At 30.7% G+C, this 23,131-nt stretch overlaps 1 protein-coding gene across 2 annotated transcripts; it reads left to right on the forward strand.

Annotated features, from left to right (window-relative positions):
• The first annotated feature begins 19,314 nt into the window (after positions 1 to 19,314).
• LOC129292282 (uncharacterized) lies at positions 19,315 to 23,131 on the forward strand. Of its 2 annotated transcripts, XM_054929860.1 has the most exons (3): positions 19,315 to 19,668; positions 22,388 to 22,578; positions 22,639 to 23,131. In XM_054929860.1, exons 1-3 carry the CDS (start codon positions 19,501 to 19,503, stop codon positions 22,931 to 22,933), a joined length of 654 nt encoding a protein of 217 aa, XP_054785835.1. In that variant the 5' UTR covers positions 19,315 to 19,500; the 3' UTR covers positions 22,934 to 23,131. The 2 variants fall into 2 exon arrangements, with proteins under 2 accessions (XP_054785835.1, XP_054785834.1); XM_054929859.1 differs by having other exon boundaries at positions 19,324 to 19,668; positions 22,388 to 23,131.

The raw sequence follows: 23,131 nt of genomic DNA on the forward strand, positions 1-23,131 counted from the left end.
TCCAAATCGTTATGCATTTTACGCATGTTGAAACACTCTAACAAGTATATCCTCTCTATTGATCACAATTAACAATTCATATCTATGATAATTAAGGGATTACCCATTATGGAAATTACTAAGTTTTAATTTCAAATAAAGGGATCTCAAGTTTTCATAAATTAAAATGAGTCAAATCCATTCTTTAACTCTCAACTCAAAGTAAAATTTAGTTACGAAAGCATGTGATACCTCATACGAGTAAAAGAAATTGAAAATAGTTGAAAAACATCAAATTTGTTGAAAAACAGAGCAATGCCTTATGGCTCGTGCACCCTGCGCCATAGCTTGTTGGTCTCTATGCCACATGTCACGGCTCAGGCATCATGCACCGTGGTGTGTTGCATGTTTTTATGACTTTAGATTTTGCTATCAAATGATAATAGAATTGGGCAACTTTCAATGTGCCCCAAATCTCCATTCGATGTCTGAATGACATGGTCTAGGTGTCTACTAAAAGCTCTTGTCATAAACTAATTAATGACATAGGTTTCACTTTCGAAACATATCACACTATGAAGCTGAACATCTAAATATATTTTCACCATCTTTCACAACTTTCACATATAAAAGAATGTTCAAATCCCAAAATAAGTGTCAATAGTCATTCCTAACACCGAGATCATATTTATTGGACCTAAGACTACTAGTAAAACACATCACTTGCACACAAATATTATTATAACATAAAATCACTCCTCAGACCCTTTTATATCAAAAACAAAAAGAAAAGATAATTTCATTGCGTTGCATCAAAAAAATCAATCATATCATGTCTAAAACCATAATTTTTACACTTGCACTAGTATTTTGGCCCCATCAACTTATATAACTTATCATACATAATTACTTAGAGCCCAAAATACAATCTTGACATTACAATAAACTATAAAATGCAAGTGCAACCAAATGCATCCTAAATTGATAATAATATTCTATTACACAAAGTAAATGAATATTAGGGGCATACAAAAAGGAATACACAGATTCCTAAACCTTAGGAGCTTTGTCTTTGTCCCTTTCAACATCAGAGTTAGATCTTGTAAAATATTAAACGAAAGGGTGACTCTAGCCACTCAGTAACAAAAGTAAAACCTACCCTATACAATTGTATATCAATTAAAATAACATAAGAGTATGACAATAGATTTTTTTAGAAAATATGCATTAATACATATGGTCCGTTTGGTATGCTTGAATTGAGGAGGATGGAAATGGAATTGATGGTGGAAATGAAATTTTGGCTTGTTTGGTATGATGTAAATCAATTCAATGTGGAAGCCATTCCCATAAAAAATGATGGAATTGATTTCCATCATAATATCTCAGTTTTGGAATTCCATGCTTTATTTTTTTTTTACCCTTCCAATCTCATCTACTTCCCATTGCTTTCTTCTCAGAAATCATAGGTTATCTTTTCCCCCACAGCTGGTGAACGTCTAAACACTAGCGACCTCCAGCAACCAGCACCGATGAAGTCTAGCTTTAAGACAGCAATAGCAACAGTGACCTCCACCACTGTCTTGCCCTTTATCTTTGATTCAACAGCAACAGATGAGGTCACATTCCAACTTGATATGTGCTCCCCTTTTCTTTCGTTGCTGTACGGGAAGATGCAAATCACAAAGATAGTCAAAGATATTCTCTTTCTTTATGGTTGAAGCAGGATCTTAGCCTTTGATTTTTTGCCTCTTTGATTTTTCTTTCCAGATCTGTCGCTTTGCTTTTTTTTTTTTAAGTTTTGATGCTTGCAAAATCAATCTTGCATATATTCAAACTCTTTTTTTTTATGTTTAGCTTTGTCATTTCTTCCAAGGATATTGTTTTTTGAAGACGATCCAGGATATTGTTTTCTAGTTTTCCTTATTTTTCCAATTTTATTTCATTTTTGATCTATTCTATTGGTGATATGGGTTTTTGCAAGTAATTTTTCAATAAGGATATTTTGGTCTTTTCAATAAATATTATAACAGAATTCTATATACATACCAACCATATTTTTAAACCTCATTTCCATTTCCATTTCAATATCAATCTCCATATCCATTTCCATCAAAATCAATTCCAATATGCCAAACAAGGCAATAGTTCCATATATTTCACAATACCTTACTTTTCAATCAATTCACTTCCATTTAATCATATGGTATATAGTCATAATGTACTCAGACATGTGACCATGACCTGATATCAACATGACTAGCCACAACTCAATCATGGGACACGTCATACAATTATATAGGCAATGATGGACCATTCTTATATCCTTTTTATTTTCTCTGACTGAAGCTGTGAGTTATAATATCAAATAGGGTTTCGTCCATATGACGAGACTACCAAAACTCACTAATCGTGAGATGTGACCTAACTAAAGATAACACTGCTCACTCTCGGACCACGATTTCCCCCACTCTCAAACCTCTGGGATGCTGTATAACTTAAGCTAATCTCCTTGATAAATTGGTGGAGATAGCTAGGTTCTAATTCCTCGAAAAATTATAGAACAGCCCTTGACAAATAATGGAACAAGGCTATACCTTTGTGCACCGGAGGGCAGCCAAAATACCATATGAATTTTAACTACTACTATCTATAGGGGAACTTTTGCCCGTTGATCATGTTATGTACAATGCTCACTATTTTCACTATCTTATTATTTATTATTAACATGTTGGGCTCACATAAATTCGTTACCCAAGTGAGCATCCAAATCATTTTCACATATACCACATAAATCCATCCATTCACATCTATCCCATCATACTCATCACATCTCTTCATCTCAAATCATATACATGTTCATAGTTCGAAAGCATATTTTGACTTTAATCTCACGTTTCAAATCAATTATAACATTATGCACATTCATGTCAAACACTTGTCAAGACTAATGACATGCTTTTACCTTTGAAAATAATTCATGCATGTAACATTCGCAATTCAGAACTAATAATTAATTAAAATATAACTACCCAAAGTAGGGCTTTCCCGGTTATCTCAAACCTTTGAGAGGTCAAAAATTTACCCCTCAATATTCTAGCTTCCAAACTTGATTTCCCAAGCCACAATGGTGTTTCAAGAGTTCAATCTACAATTAATCAAGTTAAATTTCATTAACAATGTCAAACCTACACATTTCAATTCTTATCTTTCACTTCTAGATTTTTCAATACCCGCATTGTTTATGTTTGGGCCTACCCATTGAGTTTATTAACTCTCTTTATTCCTCAATAATATTAATAAGTTATTAAACTCTTATTAATGGCATTACAACTCTCCCAACAACTCTCATTAATGCTAAATCTACATATTAATGAGGTCCAACAACTAAAAGTCCAAAAACTCAATATTTCAAGGTTTAAATACTTGAATCTACTCTTATTAACTTCATTTGAGTCAATAGATTCGGATCCATAATCTATATAGATTGAAAATCATCTCCTACTGTTAAACCCTAACAAAAAGCTTTATAAATTTAGAAGAGAATGGGAGGAATGGAGTATAGGACACTTACCTTAAGTGTTTATTAACACCAAAACGTCTCAAATACGAACCCTAACTGAGCTTAGCCACTTGTTCTCATTTTCTCCTTCATTCTCTCTATTTTCTGTCTCAATTTGTGACTTAAGTTTTGCAGAAAAGGGTTGTACATCGTGGCACATAGCACAAAGAGGTCCCTTCTCGCTTTAATATTCATATATGCACCGCGGCAGACGTATTTCATGCCACGACATGTGGCACAGAAGTACTTCATCTTTATTTTCTTTTCTTTTCGATGCCCAGGTGGCCCAACTTCACACTGGACCCATAATTAGGCCCAAAACACATCCAAAACCAATCATTTGAGCTCCCTGGCCACATATCACGTCAATTTACTTAATTGCCACAATTAGGCTTAGTTAACTCGAGGATTAAAATTTAAGATGTTACATGTGTCAGAACTTACTTATATTTTTAATATTGGTTTTCTTTTGTCAAATATATTTTTGATATTGATTAAGTTTCTTTAATCTTTAGGTCATTTTTAGTAATTTTGTTGGTCAACTAACAATTTTTCTCTAAAATATTGCATTATTCAAATTTAATACTCTTTGTATGTTGCAGTGTTAGGAGTAAAATTAGAGACATGACAAATTAGGACCAATAATATGCCAACAAAAATGTTTATTTAAAAGATATCACTTATTCCATTTATGTGCTATAAAAAAGTTACTAAACAAGAAAAAAATGGAGAGATGAGAAGAAAAAATTCCTTCATTAATTTGGAGGTTCATTCCCTTTGTTTTTAATACAAAATTGTGAAATATTAAAAATATTAAATTGGGTGGTGTAATGTTTTAAATAATAATATTTAAATGTTTTAAATAATAATATTTAAATCATTAAATATTAAAATACTTAATATTTTAACAATATTTATTAAATTTTATTTTAACGTTAAGGGTCATTTTTGTCCCTAAACTATACACGAAAGGTCACAAATGTCCCTAAATTAAACTATAGGTTACTTCTATCTTTCAATTTTAAAAATTGCCTTGATCATCGCATTGCTGTTTTCTTACCATTAATGGGCCCCACATTATATTTTTTATTATAAAATATTTGAGTTGAAGGGCAAAAATGACTCTTCAAATAGAAGTTGAAGCGTAAAAATGACCCTTAATTTGATAAAAAATATTTAAAAATAGTGAAACCCACTATAACTAACAGACATTAAGTGTTTTTAATATCAAGGTGATGAGATGTAGGAAATCTTTAAAATTGAAAGACAGAATTGACCCATAGACCATAGTTGAGTTTAAGGGCATTTGTGACTTTTCATATACAGTTTAGGGATAAAAATGATCCTTAACCCTTTATTTTAACAAGATTTTAAAATGCTTAGCGTATCAAGCAAAAGACTTTAGAGTGCTTAGCGCTTTTAAAAAAAAAGTTTAAGGGCAAATTAGCACCAAAGGATATGGTCAAAGTTTTACATGTCATTGTGCGTGGGCTTCACGCCTATGCCATGTCAGTAGAAAACAGAAAAAATAACGGTTTGACTAATAGAAGAGGTTTTTGCTCCTCAAAAAAATAATTTATGGGTAAAATTGCCTCACTTAAAATATAAGATGTCTAACACTCTCAAAAAATAAGTACAGGGCAACATTAGACCTTAATCCTATAGATTATTGTGTAGATTGGACCTTTTTCAAGGAAAATAAATCCCATCGATTTTCATTTCTTAACGTTTGGCTCTTTGTACTGCCATATATATATATATATAGTGTATGTATGTATGTATGTATAATTTTGGTTAGGTGTCGCTTGTAAGAAGATGCACAGAATAGCTGCAAATAAATGCTCTCTGGTCATATATAATGTGTCATTTAAAAATGAAATGTCCAACTTAAAAGGTGTTCTAGCAAAATATCAAATGAATTTTTATCCTTAGAATTTTAAAATTAGATGTCTCATTGCTTGAATCAAAGTTTATTATCCCTGTTTGGACAAAAAAATTCACGGAACAACTTTTCTTAATCTTCATAAAATAATCTAAAACATTTTATAATAAGGACCAGAGGCTTTGGCCAAAAAATAAAAGGACCGGAGGCAATATTCAGAATCTGACAAGAAACTGATTTGTTGGAAAGTAAAATTGGAGACCCCAAATGTGCATAAGTGACCCTTTATGTATTAAAAAAAAAAAAAAAAAAAACGAAAGCCAAGGAGGCTTTGAGACTGAGATGATGTCAGAGGCTGCTAACATAAAAGTTGCATGCTGGTTAATTCCATACGGATATGTGGGAGGGGCAACATTGGTAGAATATATATTGGGCACTATCTGCTGTAATAGAATTATAAGGTGCCAAGTCAAAATATTAAATACTATTTCATTTTTATTTCTATAATTTTAATAGCTTCTTATAACTTGAGTGTAATATGATGAGATTTTTTAATCAATTAATAAGGATATATTTAAAATAATAAAACATTTTTGAACAAATAAAGTACTCTAGCATTTTTTCTTAATCCACCTAAAAGTGTGTAAACATGAGTAAATCCTCTTTCTTTTGCTCTTGGGCCCTGCCCTCGCCATCTTTGTTTTTTAATGGAAGATAAAATCTTTTACTTAGCCCATAAAATTTACATATTCCGTTTTTTTTGGGCCTTGCCATCTTGACAATGTTTAGGCCCATAAAATTTTGATATTCTTTTCTTCAATAAAAGACAATTTATTAATAACAAACTTAAATTCAAGTTTAAGTTTGTGTAATACATAAAATACTTTTACATGAGCTACTTCTAATTAAAGTATTTGAATTTAACTCAATCAAATAATTATATTAAATAAAAAGGGAAAAAAGCTTAACCATCTAAAGAGAATCAAGATGGATAAGGCAATTTGAAGAGACAGAGAGATACTGTCCGACATGAAATAATTTGTAAAGGAGAAAAAACAATGAAGAGAGCGAATATTATCTTGAATCATAGCTTCCAATTTGAAATTTGCTAGTTGTCTTGCCGAGAGAGGGAGCTTCCGATAGCCAAAGGGAGAATCTGATCTGATGCTTCATCGTCTCTGGCAAGAGGTACATCATTTCTTATTCTTTGTGTCTGATCAGGACAAAGTATTGCTTCTTTTGCCTTGTTTTAATTGTCCTCATCCGAATAGATCTACCATCCATTGCAAACGATTGCTGCAATTTGTTACTCCTTTAGGGGAAGAGCATATTCATGCTGCTCCAGATTGTGATTAGGAGACCATGAGCAAACAGCATTGATCCAGGTAATAATTAAGCTATACCAAATAATTCTTTAATGATCATTTTAGAGATGCCCTCGTATAAGGTCTGGTTTCTTTAAGTTCCACCAAATGAGTTGTAATAATAAAATAATTCTCTTGATCATCAATCAATGAAGCTATAGTTCTTAGAGTCCAATCTTAAACACCTAGGGAGGAGCTAATTAATGCCTGTTGATCTTATGTTTAAAGCTCCAAATTAAACGAATTAGCTCTTGTGAACGAGCGTCTTTCAACAAGATGAGTAATTGAATCTTCATCAGGGCAACCAAAAGCGCATAAAGTACATATATTAAGGCCTGCATGTGATGTGCTCTCAGATTAATTGCCACCACATCTGCAGGGAGTACGTGAATCATTAATAAGCTTCCAAATGAAAAGCAAATTCTTGAGGCAAGGTAACTGAATTTTCCGTAAATGAGACCAGAAATCATTAGGACCCTCAACTGTTGACAGTGACTCCCCTGGGATCATACGGTACCCATCTGTAAACCAAATGATCTTCAGCGCTGAAGAAACTGGAAATTCTCAAACTTCCTCTTTTGTTGGAGAGTCATAATTATCTTGAAATACCAGTTTTTTATTCCACTTGATTGTGGCACAAGGGTTGTTCTTGCTGGTAATAATTATCATAAGATCAGAAACATGAGATGAAATTTAGATATTCTTACTTAACTATTCTAATGAGAAAAAGCAATACACAATATATGCAGTAGAAATAAATTCTCATCCATTTATTAGAATATCATAAGAGAAAATAAACAAATATATGACAGAAAAATAAATAGCACAATTTAACTAGAGACACAAAAAATTATTAATGTGAAAAACCCTTCAATTCAAGGGTAAAAACCATGAGTCATTCAGACCAATAAAAATCAGCTCTACAATGATTAAAATAGGGTATAAGAGAGTCTCAATTAGATGTATAAACAAGTGTAAATAACCAATCAAAACAACAAAGCAACAAGCTTATAAAAGAGGATGGAGAAAGATGAAAAAAACCCAAAGTAGAGGCTGAAGTACAGATGTAATAACTCTCATATAATGAGACAAATCAACCATCCAACTGTTGAAAGTGACGGATTGAATGTTTCAAACTCATTGACCAAATTTTAGTCCAATTCAATAGTTAAAGAATTTGTTAATGTGAATTTGTCGATACTATTTTGTGAAGGTGTGAAAATATTTCTTTTTCTCTATTAAGTAGCTACAGTTCAATCCTAAATATGACTCACGATGAGTTTCAATATTAGGCTTTTTTTTTTTAACATAGGAAGGGAGCCCAAATCCCATATATTCTATTGATCCTATATGTAAAAATTTATAATGAAAATAACTTTATGTACATATATGTGTGCGTGGATATGTTTTTTTTTTAATCCCATCATTGTGCAACGTAATTACTGCATATATGTGTTAACTCTCGTATTAAGTTTGTCCTTGGGTGTTTGTTTTACTCAACTAAAGTAAATTTCAAATTGAAAAGGTCAATATAATCTTTAAGAAGATTAAAAGAAAAGTGCTCGCTTATTAACCAGAGAAAGCAGTGTACACGTCTGCAAAATGGAGGCCATGTATATTATCAGATAATGTGACCTTTTTTTATTTTACACGCATTTATTTTTGCATAGCCTTTCATAAGAACAAAGCCTGGCTAGCTACTTGGAGGGAGGCTTTGCCTATGGCATTGAGGAGGAAACGACAAGGTGCAGATACAGGAATCGCAGCACCCACCAGGCGATGGAAATTTCGACTTGGATGACGATGACATTAATCGACGAACGAGGAAGGAGCTTGCGTCATCCGAATGAGGATCTAAACGATAATCATCAGACAAATTAGAAGTGAAGGTCGTGATAAGGAAAGCCAACACAGCCGCCTTCACCACCACCGTCTTGTTCAGCTCCACAGATCTCTTTCTCTTTCTTTTTCAGCGACGTAGGTTGGAGAGAGTTATTTATGAGCAGGTTTGAATGATGCATCTAGCTAGCTAGCGAGGTGGCCTGCATGCAAAATATGAAGGCCGAAGCAGACAACTTTCACAAGTGATGATGTTCATTCATGCGCAGTACAACTAGAGCCGGAATTCGGGTGGCGTAGAATTCGCTGGCCTGTCGGGTTCGGGCTATCAATTTAAGGTTTTGTTTTTTAAAAGAAAATTTGGGCTTTGAAAATTGAGATCTCTTTATAAAACGGATTTTAAACTGGCTCTTTCAAATCTTGAAAAACTAAGTCAATATTTATTTTAACCCTAAAAAATTATAATATTTTTTATATTTGGATTAAATTTAAACTTTAAAATATGTTTGTACTTTAGAATTATGATTTATATTATTTATTTTAAAGTTTAGAACATTTTAATTTGTACTTTAGAACATAAATATATAATATAATAATGAGAAATTTAATTTAAAAAATAAAAAAATAAAAGGAATTTGGGCCCAATCCAAGATCGGACTTGAAGAACTGATTGATTAGTAAGACAAGGTTTCTAGACCCAAGCCATACAAGTCAAACCTGTCCATTTCCCCATTCTAGGTACAACATCTGGTGGCTTTAATTAAAAAACAAAATCCATATCCATTTGTGAATGAATATGCTATATTTTTTATAAATTCATTTTGTCTCCAAATATAAGGGATGCCATGCCAAAATATTTTTATTAATTAAATAATTTTATCCTTGTTTTAAAAAAGGAAAAAAATATTAATTGTATGCTTTAAGTATCACCACCGTTGCATTAATTGATATTATTAGGAATAAAATTAAAAAATTATTGCGATTTAATATGACTTTAACTAAATAATAAATTTTTATTAGTACAGGGGACTCGATTAAAAACACATTATATATAGGTATAGAGAGTATAATAACTTGAATATTCATTAAGCTTTTACGTTTTCTTTATTTATTTAGTTATACCATATAAGAAGTAAAAGAAGCCACTAGATATGCATATTTATTAACACGAGTTTATGAGCTGCGCGCATGAACATATAATAAGCGCATGTGAAGAAGCGGCGAAGTTAATTATGAGAGCTGTGTTGGCTGGCTTATGTTCGGCCAGCAATATTGGGACGAGAGTGATGAAATAGGCTGATGATGCAGATTCCACGAATAATATTGGGAAGATAAGATCCAATTTTGTATTTTTATTCAATTATGTAAGAGTTATTAAGATGTTAAACGTAACTGGAGTTGAGCTGATGAGGAAATTTCACATAAGATAAAATTTTGTTTAATAATAAGAAACATGTAAAGTAGAATAATGATTTGTAAACTCTTAGTCTTAATATTTTAAGTTATAATAATAAAAGAGTTTATACATTTTTAGTTTTAAAATTTTGACTCCAGTTCGCTTATTATGTACTCCCTTTTCTCCTTGGCCCAGATTGATGCTCCTTTGGTTTTTTGACTGGAGACAAATGTTACCAATCAATTTCTTCCAAAAATCTGGTTTCATCAATTAATTAATAAATTTAAGCACTAGCGCTTGGCTTTTTAAGGAGAAAAGCTTAAAACTTTCACTTTGAATTGAAAGTCGCTCATCCTGCTTTCTGAACAGGAAAAAATATCACAAAAATCAACCTCACCATTTCTCAACTTTAAAGAAAATCTGTAATCTACGAACAACATAATATAATATTATGACAAAATATGTGTAGTTCAAACTATTGGCACTATCTATGTAACAGAATTAATCATATTAATTGCCATATATATAGCAGATATTATCCTTTGAAATGCAAAATAATTAACTGCAAATTAATACTAATTAAACACTAACCTTTAATCTTTAAAACAAAAAAGTATCCAAATTTAATTCTTTAAAATATGTCAAAATAACAATTATATGAACAATAATTGTTTGCCGACAGTCTAGATGTGGTCCCTCCCCTTCCGCGACACAGCTTCAGTTTTCTTAACTATATGCTAAACTGAAGCCACAGATTCAACAATTCAAATTAGTTCTTTTTTCGGCTAGGTTGAAATTAAAGTTAGTTAATAGTCTTGAGATAAAAAACAACATCAAAGTTACTTTTTTTTAGCACTAATTAATAGTAAAACATATAAACACAACAATAACGAACACATAAAATGAATAAATAACTAACTATAGAATTTATAATCCCTTTCATAGATTTTTCACTCAAGGGCAAAGACTATTTGTGATGTGTATCCTCTTTATATCTTTTCATGATTATGAACCTTTCCTTTTTTCCCCTTTTGCTAAGTGGAACTTTCCCTTTCTGTTACGTCGGCAAAAAAAAAAAAACAAAAAAAGAAATACAAAAAAGTTTAAATGAATAATTATCGAAATTTGGTAAAATAAGAGAAGAATTTTACTTCATGTTCTCTTGATTACTTAATTTGTTTGAAAGAAATTAATTAATTGATCATATTAAATGTAGGCAAATTCAAAGTTCTGGCTTATCAAGTGAGAGTTTGGAAATTTACATCTCACGCGGATTATTTTCTTAAGCGAGACAAGAACAATATTTCCTCCTGCCGACAGCAGAGACTAATTTTATTGGCATCTCATGCGAATTCTAAAATTAATACGATGGTGCTATTTGATATACATTAGTATGCCTGTGGTGGGAGACAAACATGCATATCATGAAAGTAAAAAACGTTTATCCAAGGATTAAGGTCCAATGTATTATGCGATGACTATGATAGGTGTTTGATTAATGGACCAATATTAGTGTATATTTGATCTGCTATCAGATTCATTATGCGTCTCCAGTGTCATCACTCCTTTTCACTTGTCTTTTCCTCTCAGATATGAGATATTTATAATAACATTCAGCATACTGCATTATTTTACATGGTATGCCCACCAACACACTTGCAAGAGAGAGAAAAGAAAAGAGAGAATCAAGAAGGTGGGTGTTCTATTATCTTTCCTTTCCTTCCACTCATGGTGGAACTTAATTAGAGACCGTACTCAAGAAAAATAGTGTTTATTGATTTTCTAGGAAAAAGCACAAAAAAGTCATGAACCCCACATGAACTTTAATATATAAAATTTCTCTAGGATAATCAAAAGCAAGCTCAAGTTCACCATTAATTGAATTCTCTCGCCATATATATGCAGAGAAAAGATTCCGGGAAATTTATAATTGATTCTTGAAGGTGTGGGAGATTACAGTGGTACTATAGATCATTATTGTGGTTATCGTGTTGCTGAAATTAAGCAATTGAGTTTTCGTTTAAACTAAATACAATAGAAGCAATGACATTAACATATATAATTCCAAATAATTTCATGGGTAAAACCTACCATGAGAACTATTTTTCTCTACATTTACTTAGTGATCCTATTGTAGTGTTGTCTGAGCCTTTTGATGAGCCGTTATTTTTGCTTACATTATGATGCAATTTATAGCGTGGATTAAGTTATTATAGCATCAAAATTGAAAAAAAAAAAATCATTCTCTATTATCTCCCTTGTTGCTCATTTCTGGAAATTAGGAAAAGGGAGCCAAAACTAGAAAAAATCAAGCACAAAATGAAGCCAAAAACAAACTGAGGGCGTTCATGGATGACTCTCAAGGACTTGAGTACCATGCACGGACGTGGCAAGATGAAGGAGCTAGGGAGCCTTGGATCCATTGTTTGCAGATGAAGAAGTCTGGAGCAGAAGGAAGCCTTGAATTGAAACTGGTTGTAGAAGAAGACAGTGTAAATATCGACCGGTTGTGGTCGAGAGATGAAGGAAGTGTTCACCGGTTTGTGGAAGAAGGTCACGGTCGAGAAGGTTGTCAGTCAATCAACTATTCCTACGACTGTTCATGGTTGAAAGCATAAACACAAGGCAGAGCTTAGTTAAAACAGAAAAAGAAATTTAGGGCAAATTAAATGAGAAGATACGGGGTTTGAAGTGAGAATCTCGGTCCTAGGAGGGGAGAACACTCAAAAGGGCAGCTAGGGTTCCTTGTTGGAGAATCTGATCGCACTTTGGGGGAAGAGACGGCTAAAGATGGAGCTAGAGCACCATTATTCTGATTTGGGAATTGCACCTCTATTTCCTTTTCTTATTTTGCATCTGATGGCATTCTTGATTTTGAGATTTGTTGAGTTTATCATGATTTATTGTTTCTAAACTCCCAATTAGGGTAGGGAGTAGCATGGTTGGGATGAATTTACTCTTTACACATTTTGTTTTGGATTCTTATTGTGGTTGATTGACTTATTTATAGTTTTAATGCAATTTTATCTATTCTTGCTTTTTAATTTGGATTGTTTGGTTGGCCAACTTGCATCTGTTTGTAGGTTTGCTTGATGCACTGAAAGGAGAAGAGTAAATCTAAACTTAAGAAAATAGACGTAAACAATTGGGTTAAAAATAATCTAAGTGTTCACAATGACTTTGATCATAACGTCATGAGTTTAATTAGAGTTTTCAGGATATGGTGAGAGTTAATTTGACTTTAGTTAGACATACTTTAATTTATTGAAAGATAATTGAGATAACTCAATAATGGTCATCGCTCTAGTTGCTCAAGCATCTTAGTTGGATAAGAGTAGGGGAGTCTCAGTGGGTGAAACTCAATCCATGGCATTTGTTGATTAATTGGATCTTTGTTCTTTTGTTGCATTTATTTCCATTTGTTTTAATTAACTTATTTTTGTCCATTCGTAACAACAATCACTACCTTTTTCTAGGTACGGTTTCTAGAATATTATGAGGTTTTATTACCATGTCAACCTCGTATGTTTGTGGGACCTCTCTCTCTCTCTCTCTCTCTCTCTCTCTCTCTCTCTCTCTCTCTCTCTCCTCTCTCTCTCTCTCTCTCTCTCTCTCTCTCTCTCTCTCGTGTGTGAAATATTTAGTGAGAGATTCATGACACCATTCTATAGCATATTATCAAGGCATCATAAATTTTTATAAAATTTGAAAAAAGATTAAAAACGATGAAAAGAAATTAACTTCATATATACTTTTTCCCTTTATGTGATGCAAATATATTTCTCTCAATTATATTATAAAAAATGAAATATTATTATAGTCATGTTCAACAAATTAAGGGAAGAATATATTTTCATCGATAAAAAGTTTGTACAAAGTAACATATTGAGCCGCCGAGAGAAGTTAATTTGCTGGTCAATACATTCAATTATTCAAATTAATCACAATAATGTATATGCGTGTGTGTTCATTATTGTAATTATAAAATGCGCAGTGTGTATTCCACCAATAAAAAAAAATTAAATGGCAGGCCAAGTTAATTACTTTTTTTAAATGCCCAAAAACCACCATATGAAAGACGTCCACTGAATTTTTATAATCAACAAAATCTCAGTTACACATTGTGGCATGCCCTTCAACATGGGAAGTTGCTCCCATATTGTCGAAACATGATTGGATCCTAGTTTTCAGTTGTTAATCAGACAAAATCAATTATATTATTAATTATTAGTTGCATCTCATGTGACATCCACTTACGCGCGTACACACACGCACATCAAGTGTATATAGAAAAAAGTTCAATTTCAGTGTTCATCAAAACTTAGCATTTGGGCTGTCTAAATTTTATAAAATTTATTTTTTAATTTAATTTTATATTTATAATAAAAATTAAAAAATTTTAATAAATTTATTTTATTATCAATTTAGATAATATATATTTAACTTAGGTGGTTCAATTTGATATTAATTTTTTTAAAAAAATTTTATAAATTGATTATCTAGATGTACTTTGAATCCAGTCTGTCCAAAGTATATATGAATAATTAATTTATAATTTTTTAAAAAATAATATTAAATTACATTACCTAAATTAGATTTATATTGTCTAGATTGATAATAAAATAATTTTATTATAATTTTATATTTTATAGTTTAATAAATATATATTAAAATATAAAAATAAAATTGATAAATCTAGACCGTTCAGATTAAAAATCTAGACAGTCCAAATTGCTCATTAGGTGAGATACCCTATTAAATAAAGACAAACATAAAAAAAATAATGTAAGTTTAAAAACAATTAACTAACTTAATTATTGGAATGTATGATTTGATTAAAAATATTTTATATTTTTTAATAAATGGAGTAACATAACTATTTATTTTTTATAACACACAAACGCATGATATGTTATATAAACAGAAATGCTCTAAGTTAGGAGCGAGCAAGTGCAGTGGAGGAGTATGATATATCAAGAAATAAAGAGAGTGTCATTGAGTGATTTTTATTACATTATATGTGTGTAGTATGTGTGACCATTTATTTTTCCATGACAAAAAAACTCATGATGTGTGTAAAGATTTTTTTTTCACTCTTTATTTACCCTAATGATATTTTGATAAAAAAAATTAAATATTTTTGCATCATGCTGTCGAAAGATATACAAGGCCAAATTAGGAGAATGTTTACAGACAATTTATGCATCTTTTAGGAGCATTTTGGCGAACAAACAAAAAAAGTTTTGTGTTAATTACAAACAGTACAAAACCTTTGCTTTGTCAATGTTTAAATAGTTTCATAGTGATCACATCATACATTTTCATCCATAAAGAAGGAATATACAAATTAATGGATCAAAACACCTACACTACATATAATTCTCCAATCATGCACGTTTGCTTTCAGAAAAATATCACAAAATAGGGTCAAATCCCCTTTTTTATCCTTATCTTTTTATTTAAAATACACTATATATGCTTTAGTAATCATAAAAAGAGGGCTTACGGATAATTAGTATTAGGCTATTAGCGTATTAATTGAAGAATCCACAGGAGATGTTGAATTAACTTATGAGGGTTGCTTCTGGAAAAGAAAACCAAAAAAAAAAAAACCATAAAAGTTATTATTATTATTATTATTCTCGCTATATTTTCGTATTATTCTCTCTGATTTTATTTATAAATTACTTTTCATTCCAACTATATGCTGAATTAATAAGAAGAGGAAGTTAAATAATTGAAATTGTGTTAAAAAAAAAAGAAATAAATTTCTCAATTTGCGCTTGTTACATACATCATGGAGTATACCTTTAAAAATATTTTTCTCTCACATATAACTGTTTACTTTACTCATATAAAATTGCGAAATGTTAAAATTGGAAGTAAGTAACTAATGACCCATATTTTTTTAGGATAATGCAATTTTTAGTCCTTTTTATTTGGGAGTCATCAATTTAGTTCTTTAACATTAATTTTTTATCATTCTAGTCCTTAAAGTTTCATAACTTATCCTTGTAATCCTTAATCTTGTGACAAAATTAACATCATTAAGTTATGCTGATGTGGCTAATGGAATGATGAGGTGGCAGCCATGTAGATTAATAACGTGGAAAGAAAAATGCTGACTTAATTAGATAATTAGAATAAAAATAACATATTCAAGAAAATGGAAAGCAAATTAAAAAAATGGTGTGCAGAACTGAAAAAGTGCTCGAGCACGACGTCTCTACACTCTCTTTGCATTCGCCGGCAACGTCTCCATGTATTGGTTTGGATTGGTGAAGCATGCATGCATACATACATACATACATACATACACATATATATATATATATATATATGGATCGGAAATAAGGATAGGGGAAACTAATTAAGAAGCAAGTTCGCGACTTAGGTGGCATAAAATCTAGCAATGAAGGCAGAAGCGTTGGTGTTGATACTATAGGCTCTCTGCAACCCAGCGTCCTCTGTCCTTAATGAGAAGCCTTCTTCTCCTTTTCAAATCATGCTGGCATTCGCAAGAGGTAAGGTATTTGAAACTTTCAAAAATCCATAATTCAAAATTAGAATGAAAAATTAGGAATTATAAAATAAAAAAATTAATCATGGATCAGCAATATTAGGATATGGAGTTTTGGCTTACGCGTATTAATTTATCCATTTTTATTTCACATCAGCAACTTAATTTTCATGTCAGCCTTTTTTGAGGTGTAATTTGTCTCATAAACCTTAGAGGACTAACATGATAACTGAAATAAATGTTAAAGACTGAAATAATAAAAATTAAATTTAAAGGATTAAATCAATAATTTCACCAAACGTAAGTAACTAAAAGTTGCATTATCTTATTTTTTTTGTTACAAAGTGACTTATAAAAAGGAGTATTAATTCTTTCTATAAAGTGACGCGCGTGTGTGTGTTGGGGGGGGGGGTTGGTGGGTCGAGGGAATTACTTACTTTAGTCTTTGTATAAGACCTTAAAAACCTTTGTCTAAATTAATTAATTTAATTACAATTCATTAGTATTTTTAAAATTACTCTTTCATTAGTTAAAAGATTGTTTAGTTACTGAAAAATATCAAGGAAAGATATATCTACAGGTTCTTAGTTTCACTCAATTTTAAATTAGGTCCCATGTTAACTCTTGAATATTAAAATTAATAATGAATTATTAAATTTCACAAAATAAAATTATTCATGGAGTTTACATAAAATTTAGTCTAATACTTTAAGCCAAAATCAAAAAAATAAAACTGAATTTAATAAACATTTTCTTTTTTATTATTTTTAATGAAAATTTCTATATGTATAAAAATATTTAGAAGACGATTTAATTATATAAATTTTGGGTTACAAAAATTATGTAATTAATATTAAAGTCATATAATCATTAATAAAAATATAAAAGTTCTGAATTTTGTTTTTTTAAAAGGAAAAATTTAAGGGCTTTAACTATGAGGGTTGAATTAAAACAAAATAGACTGTAGAGATCCTATTTAAAATTAATTAAAACTATAAAAACCTGCAGACATATTTTTCCAAATATCAAAACAAAGAACATTTAAAAAATTAATATTTTAAATAAAGAATCTTACATTAGAGATCGAGAGGAACATATATATAAAAATAATGACACATTCTTACCAAAAAAAGTAAAATAAAATAATGACACATTAGGGAGTATCATAGGAAAAAATAAACATGAGGCCTGAACATAGTTTATTGCCCATTAGCAATCCGTGGGATTTAAAATCATCGAGACGGAGCATTGCCAATGTTATGATATTAATTAACAATGCAGTATTCGTTTGCAATTAATTGTTTTTTAAGTTTGCTGTGTGCATATATATCTGCAAGTTACAATAAAACACAAAATGACGCATCGAGATTGACAATAGAAAAACAGACACACGTGTATGGCATTAGACAGAAGAATTTGATAAATATTAAACGCCCGAAGCTAAGCATTTTGTTAGTGCGAGTATAACGGCCACATGTGAAGGAGCACTCATTCCATACGAGTACCTTTGCAGATTCTCAATTATAAAATCACTGATCAATTACGCCAATTAGCCATTTTCATTTTTTTTATGCCAATTAGCTCAACTAATTATCAATAACAGGACAGTATTCTTCTTTTGTTGGCCATCAGGAAATTATTCTTACAAAATATTCATCATTATTAATTATATATATGTCACTTTTTTCATTAATCTATGTGTGGTCTTGTGGTAAATGCCATATGTGTGTGTGTTGATAATTTTAATCTTTTTACTACATTAAGACATATTTAATTAGCATAACGATGTGTAAGACTAAATCAAATTTCTATAACTTCAAGGATTGGATGCTGAATATCTACTTCTAAAAGAGAATCTGAATTTAATCGCACAAAGTCTGAATAAAATAACTGAATAAAATAAAAGTTTATATTCATATTTTAAACTAAGAATAAGTTTTTTCCTTTAATTAATGATGTCATGGGTCCAAATTTCGTTTATAATTAATCAAAGTTTATATTCATATTCAAGTGAAATGACTTGTAAACTTATAACTTGAAGGTTAGGAATTAAGATATTTCTTTTGTGTGTTAATTGACGATTTCATGGGTCTGAATTTTATGGTGAATTTTATTTATAGATGGATATACTGAACCTCTGTTGCGCTTCCATATATAAAGATCAAAGTTTATATTCTTATTTTAAAATTTACTCTGTTCATTAAAACATATAAGACATATTTCATTAAATGTTAAAAATATAAGGTATTTGTAGTTTTTTAATGTGCCATTAATAAGTTTTTTTTCCAAAATATTCTTAATAAATAAATGAGTCAACTCTTTGCCCTTAATTGAGGCGCCTTATTAACTAAATAAATACAAACATGTAAAGATGCTTGGTATCAATTTTTTAAAAATTAACTAACTTACTAAATATGATTTAGTTAATAATGCTTTCTATACTTTTAAACAGAGGAATATTATGATAAGTTTCTTGCTTTAATTTATTGATCTCATAGTTTCAAATTTTGTGTATATAATATGTGTGTGTGTGTGTGGTCGCAGGATGGACTTAAATAATCTACCTTTCTCCTAGAGGAAACCGGAATTTAAAATAAAAGTGAAGGCACAAAGATGAATGGACATGGAGCAAAAAAGTTAAAGAAAACAAAAAAGCAGGAAAACAACAGAAAAAGGCGAGAGAGAGAGAGAGAGAGAGAGATGATGCCTAAACTTATCACTAATACATGATCGATGCAGTTCCTTGCCTTAATTAATGATCTCATGGGGCACGAATTTTGTCTATAAATAGATCATGCTAAGCCTCCATTAACGACATCAAAGCTTATTATATTCGTATTCAAGTGATAAGATTAGAATCTCTCACCGATCATCGTCGTCACCAACACAGACGAAGCAGCACCAAACAGTACACAGACACAGCCCTGGAGGAGAGAAAGAACTTGATTAAATAAAGTCATGGAATGGAAGAAATATGATTTGGATTTAATGTTGGTGCCTTTAGGAGTAGTGATAACCATTGCTTATCATGTTTGGTTATGGCATAAGGTTCGAACCAGTCCCTTCTCCACCACCATCGGCATCAACGCTCATGGCCGACGCTTCTGGGTTCCAGCCATGATGAAGGTATGATTGCTTAATATCTGATCTTGATCGCTCTCGTTGCTTTTCTAATTTGGTAATCTTATCAAGTTTCTGAAGTTAAGTATATTAGTAGCAGGAGCGTTTCCGTATATAACAGATATCACGGCTTTCATATGCTTCTGTTTTGAACTGTACTATAACTTACAGAATATTTTGTTCTGATGTTTTGTTGAAGTGTTTGCTATGACGATGTTTATCAGAATCTTTTTCAACTTGAACATTAATATCATTAGGCTACTGAAAATTAAAAGCTCAAAGTCATAGCAGCAAAAAAACTAAAGACTCTTTGTTCTTGACTGCTTAGCTTGGTGAATTCTGACATAGACTGGTAAGAGAAAGCGCGCACCCGCACACACGACTTACAGTGTTCCTTATTCACAATCACACCTCAATTTTGGTGTTCCTGCACTTCACTAGTTATATCTGCTTATTATCTTTACATAAAGAAGCATCTATATATATATATATAAACATGTTCTACATGCGTTCTTCTCAATGGATTTTTTCTTTCAAATTTGCATTAATCTACTGTACATAGTGTTCAACTACAGTATAAGAATGATTGCTTTGTATCCACTTTCTTTTTACCCCCTTGATTAGTTTATTTATTTATATGCTGTAACTTATTTGCTTCACGGAATCTAAAACTCATTTTTTATTGTGTTATGAGAATTTATAACTCTAGACTAGTTTGTGCGTCAAAGTATAAACAATACTTGGTAAAAAAAAAAACACATTAATTATAGAGTAGAACATGAGGGGAAAAGTTAAAGCAAGCACGGTGAGGGTTCAGATATATATTTATCGCTGATGCTTCAGATATTGCTTTACAGTTTTAGTGGTATTTAGTTTAGAATCAATATCGAAATGATTCTGATGAAAGCCATACAGAAATGAACATCTTTACTTGGGAGTTAACAAATTAAGAATCTCAGACATCAAAGAATCACCGAATCTCGATATAATTGGCTGGCTTAGGTTTTGGATTTTTTTTTTTTCAACTGTGTGGGAAAAGAAAAGCCTTTAATTAAGCGAATATGATGTTACACCGTCATTTTCATTCAAAAGTGGGTTATCAAGATTCCACTTGCTCTTGTTTTTGATGTCTGGTTTTCATTCATTATCCCTTAAAAATCTATTCGTCCTGGTCCATAAAATTTAGAATAAAACAAAAAGATGATGTCTTTCATGTTTCATCCCACCATATCGTATAAAGTAAATTAGATCTCTTGTTTCAACTTTAAGTGGGTCGCCATTGTTTTGTTCATCTCCATCTTTAATTCAGAGCCCTCCATTATTCTAGTAGCGCAGCTTGTGCTTTAGACAACAACTACTTAATCGATAATAAGTTAATTATATTATCTACTCACATGTATGTTGAATTCATAAACCATGTTAAAAAAACATATATATATATATATATAGAGGATAAAAGAGCATAATAATTACTTGCGGGAGAAATTTGACTGTTAAATTTCATAGGCGTGATGAAACATTTTTGGTAATTTGAGTAAATTTATTCTATAATCTTGCTTCAAGCAACGGAGCAATTAGGGGCCATTTGTTTTAGCTTATTTATGAAAAGTTATTTATTTTTTTAAAAATATATTTTATAAGTTTTTGTTATGTTTTTTTAAATTTTTAAAAATAATCAAAATTAAAAAAAGTATATTTCTGATTATTTTAAAAAGCTACTATAGGTAGCTTTTAAAAATAATCTAATATGATAAATGAGAGAGAGTATTTTAAAGAGGTGAGATATGTAAGGATATTATAAAATTTTAAAATAATATAATGATAAATTATTTTTGTAAGACAAAAATCAAAAAATATATCATAAAATTTGAAAATAACTAACTAACAATCATTTTTTTATTATTGTAATCAAACATAAAATAATATATGCTTTTTATAAAATCTCTATAGAAAAAATTTCTTGTTATAAAATTTTTGAACTGCCTAAAAATTATTTATTTTTTAATCTTAAATAAAGAGGCCCTAGATCTAATTCAATAAACGGTTTAATTTTTTTATATTTTTAATCACATTTTCATACTTTTTTATTTTAAATGAACAAAAATATTAAAAAAATTCATTTTATAATTATCAACCTATAGAAAGAAAAAAAATAGTAATATCTGTACCATTTCATCTGAATGGAATAGACATACATTATGATTTGGATTCAAATTAAAAATATGGGTCACATATGTTACACCGACTCTAGAAAATAAATCTTTTAATCGTATTATAATAATACTATTATTCACGCTTTGAATAGTACCGCTTGTTAATTTTTCATGTTATATATAGAATATCGAAATAATTTTTTCTTGATTATAAATTTAAAAAATAGAAAAAAATATGAATTGAAATTTTATTTCTTTTTTATCCTGTTAATTTTAATCCAAATATATATAACTTTATTTATGCAAATCGATTGCTGTGCTCGTTAAACTCTTTATATAAATCATACTTGAGGATGGTCTATTTTATCAAAATGGCTTAAATCATTTGGTTAAACACACTCTAAACTTTATATATTCTTAAAATATTTTCTATCTTCTAGATGTAAGACTTCTTTTAATAGTACCCTGGATTTGGACAACTCAAAAGATTTTTGTTTTTGATATATTTAATTAAATATTTAATAAAAGGTGTTTTAATTTTACAAAAAATGTTTTCTTTTTGTTTGATGAAGGACATTGAAAAGAACACCATCTTAGTAGTGCAAACCCTACGTAATCTGATAATGGGATCAACTTTGATGGCCACCACATCCATCCTCCTCTCCGCTGGCCTGGCCGCCGTGATAAGCAGCACCTACAGCATTAAGAAGCCTCTCAACGATGCCGTTTTTGGGGCCCACGGCGAGTTCATGCTGTCCCTAAAGTACGTGACAATACTCACCATCTTCCTCTTCTCATTCTTCTGTCACACTCTGTCTATTAGGTTTCTGAACCAGGTGTGCATCCTCGTGGCCACTCCACAAGACCTAAAGTCCATTATAACCCCACAGTACTTGACAGAGCTTCTGGAGAAAGGAACCATATTAAACACTGTGGGAAATAGGCTTTTTTACGCAGCACTTCCTCTTCTTCTTTGGATCTTTGGTCCTGTGCTTGTTTTCTTGTGCTCGATGGCCATGATTCCTGTGCTTTACAACCTTGACTTTGTTTGTGGGAGCGACGGCAGAGGGAAAGTTGACTTCAATGGAACAAGGGATGTTAATGACTATGTTTTATGAGAAATTCTTTGGACTAAATATGCATAATTGATCAAAGTGTAAGCGTAAATGTTTCAATAAGTTTTGTCCATAGGATATGCTAAAAGTGTGTTTGGTTTCACCTTGGAAAGTAACATATCGTGGTTTTTAATGTGATACCGAATATGTATTAAATGGGACGATTCAATGGTTTATCAATTGTTGTTTAGATTGGATTAA

Source organism: Prosopis cineraria, unplaced genomic scaffold (assembly GCF_029017545.1).
Source record: "Prosopis cineraria cultivar Desert tree isolate PC_DT_omini unplaced genomic scaffold, ASM2901754v1 PC14, whole genome shotgun sequence".
In the NCBI taxonomy this organism is placed as follows: domain Eukaryota; kingdom Viridiplantae; phylum Streptophyta; class Magnoliopsida; order Fabales; family Fabaceae; genus Prosopis; species Prosopis cineraria.